We start from the raw sequence: 2,808 nt of genomic DNA, 5'->3' as shown, positions 1-2,808 counted from the left end.
GGTGGCCAGGTGACAGGTGGGCGGTGGCCAGGTGGCAGGTGGGTGGTGGCCAGGTGACAGGTGGGCGGTGGCCAGGTGACAGGTGGGTGGTGGCCAGGTGGCAGGTGGGTGGGGGAGTGCATTGGCACAGCCTATGGCCTGGGGCCCACGCAGAGAGTTAATGCTGGCACCCAGCTCTGGTTCTGGGTGCTACCCCACCAGAGCCCTGCACCCCACAGCATTCATCTATGCCTCTTAGCACCCCTTAAGGGCTCAGCCCCTCCTGCCTATGAGGAATCAAGGGTCACATGGTGTTGGTAGCGGGACTGGGGCCTTCGGAGTGACTCTAGGCCCCGGCCTGCACCCTGGCCACAGGCCTGGTAGGGCAACCTTGCTAGAGCACCCAGCCCCGGGCCAGGCCCCCAGGCTGGCACAGAGCTCTGGAGTCCCCTGGGGAAAGGCATTCCCTTTCCAAAGACAGACACAGTACCTTCTGGCCTCTAGCATGTGCCAGCCATGCCGTGAATCCTGGGCCCAGTGGCAGATGCAATCATGCCCCGGGGAATTGTCTAGTCCATCAGGGAATGCTGGGCCTGAGGGGTTCTGGCCAGGCTCTCTTATGGGCCATATAAGTGCACCTGCCCGGTGCCTGACCAGCAGGGCTTCCCACATGATACACTTTGTGATCTCAGTGCAAACCCCACATTCTGGCCGTGTGAGTGGGCCACAAAGCAGCCACGAGTCATTCCCTGAAATGCACGCAGGGCTGCCGCTGGGCCGCAGAGGCACGGAGCCCTGTGGGGGCCCCAGGCAGGCCAAGCAAGCCTGGGCAAGTGGGGCCAGAGGTGGGAGGGTGGCGTCCATGTAAAGTGGCATTGGCGGGCATCGAGGCGGGTGTGTCCTTGTCTCCTGTGCACTGCTGCCTCTAGGAAGCCCACGCAGCACCCCTCTTCCACGCCCCTCCATGCCCCCTTATGCCTGCTTGGGCATGAAGCTCACTACCGGGAACATCAGCAGCCAGGGCCCACCCTGATCTGCCCGCTTCCGCTGGGGCGTGGTGCTGGTGCCGAGATACGTTCATGGGTGGGGGCTGTGGGAAGGTCATCCCTAGAACCAGGCCGTGACCCCTGGCGCTGTGCCCCCAGGGTGATGCGGGCGGCCGAGGAGACCACGTCCAACAACGTTTTCCCCTTCAAGATCATCCACATCAGCAAGAAGCACCGCACGTGGTTCTTCTCGGCCTCCTCCGAGGACGAGCGCAAGGTGACTGGGGGTGTGGGCCTGCAGGCACCAGGCTGGACCCGCCTCGGGGGCTCGCTGGTGCCGGGGCTCTGGCCTCTCAGCCCCGAGCAAGGAGGAGGTGTGGCCAGGACACAGGCAGCTGGGTGGGCGCCGCCCCTAGCCCCATCCCCGTGCCCAGAGCCTGGTGCCAGCGCCCACACAAGGAACGTGCTGTCCTGGGAGGTGCCCCTGTGGGCTGAGGGGAACCACACAGCCATGCTGTATCCAGCTGGGTCTTCTCCCCTGACCTTGGGAGTCACAGCAGAGCAGGCAGGGCAGCGATGGTGGAGGGGTGCGGTGGGGCCCACCCTGGTGGCACCGTGCCCACCGCAGCCCTGCTGACCTGCAGAGCTGGATGGCCTTGCTGCGCAGGGAGATTGGCCACTTCCACGAAAAGAGAGACCTGCCCCTGGACACCAGGTGAGCCCGGGCCCGGGGCGTGCCAGGCAGTGAGGGCCCCTGGGGCGCCTGGGCCTGACCCGGGTGTCCGCCTCCCAGCCCCGGGCTTGGCGTAGAATTCTCTCCTTAAAAGTTTCCGGAAGATGCCAGCCGGGCCACGCGTATGGGTGTGCATGCATCTCTCTGCTTCTGTCTACCTCCAGCCCTGTCTTGTCACGTCTTTTCTGTGTTGCTGCCATGGGTAGTTGCTGTTAGGGAATCATGTGTGTTTATACATCCGCCACCAGCAGCAGCTGGGCACTTTGGGTTCCCAGCCCCCTACACCCACCCTGGCTCACCTGGAGTGAGACCAGAATGAATCTCCCGGCGGGTCGCTGCTGGGCATTCTGAGCCTTGGCAGCCTCCCCCGTGAGCTGGCCCAGTGCCCAGCAGTTACTCTCTGGATTGGGACTGCCTGGTCCGAGATGGTGTGGAGGGAACAAACCTTCCTGTCCTTTCACTGGTGGGGACAGGAGGCCCAGGGAGGGCTGGGCACACCCAAGGCTGCCCTGCAGGTCCCTGCCTGACCCCGAGCTCCTGGCCCCTGGTCCAGCCTGTCCTGCCTCGGACCCAGCCCAGAGTCGCCCAAGCCTTCTTGAGGCAGGAGCAGGTGGAGAGGTGGGCACAGTCAGGGCGGCCATCCTTGTGGGCCAGGAGGGATACCCAGAGGAGGCACCACAGCCTCCAGTACTCGTGTCTGTCCTTGTAACTGTGTGTGCATGTCTGTGTGTTGCTCCATGTCTGTGTGCATGTCCGCGTGTTGCTCCGTGTCTGTGTGTGCATGTCTGCGTGTTGCGCCATGTGTGTGCACATGTCCGCGTGTTTCTGTGTGTGCATGTCCACGTGTTGCTTCATGTCTGTATGTGCATGTCTGTGTGTTGCTCCATGTGTGCATGTCTGCGTGTTTCTCTATGTGAGTCTGCATGTCCACGTGTTGCTCCATGTCTGTGTGTGCATGTCCATGTGTTGCTCTGTGTCTGTGTGTGCATATCCGCATGTTGCTCTGTGTGTGCATGTCTGCGTGTTGCTCCGTGTGTGTGTGTGTGCATGTCTGTGTGTTACTCTGTGTGTGCATATCCGCGTGTTGCTCTGTGTGTGTGTGTGCATATC

General features: G+C 62.6%; 1 protein-coding gene across 1 annotated transcript in view; it reads left to right on the top strand.

Moving 5' to 3' along the window:
* Positions 1 to 2,808, top strand: part of SH3BP2 (SH3-domain binding protein 2) — a 25,888-nt gene that overhangs the window by 11,934 nt on the left and 11,146 nt on the right. Inside the window, exons 4-5 of the mRNA XM_011970836.1 lie at positions 1,125 to 1,242; positions 1,610 to 1,680. Coding sequence (XP_011826226.1) covers positions 1,125 to 1,242; positions 1,610 to 1,680 — 189 coding nt within the window. The remainder of the gene's footprint in view (positions 1 to 1,124; positions 1,243 to 1,609; positions 1,681 to 2,808) is intronic.

The sequence above is a fragment of the Mandrillus leucophaeus genome, unplaced genomic scaffold, assembly GCF_000951045.1.
Source record: "Mandrillus leucophaeus isolate KB7577 unplaced genomic scaffold, Mleu.le_1.0 Scaffold98, whole genome shotgun sequence".
NCBI classification, from domain to species: domain Eukaryota; kingdom Metazoa; phylum Chordata; class Mammalia; order Primates; family Cercopithecidae; genus Mandrillus; species Mandrillus leucophaeus.
This window is presented reverse-complemented; position numbering and strand designations above follow the sequence as displayed.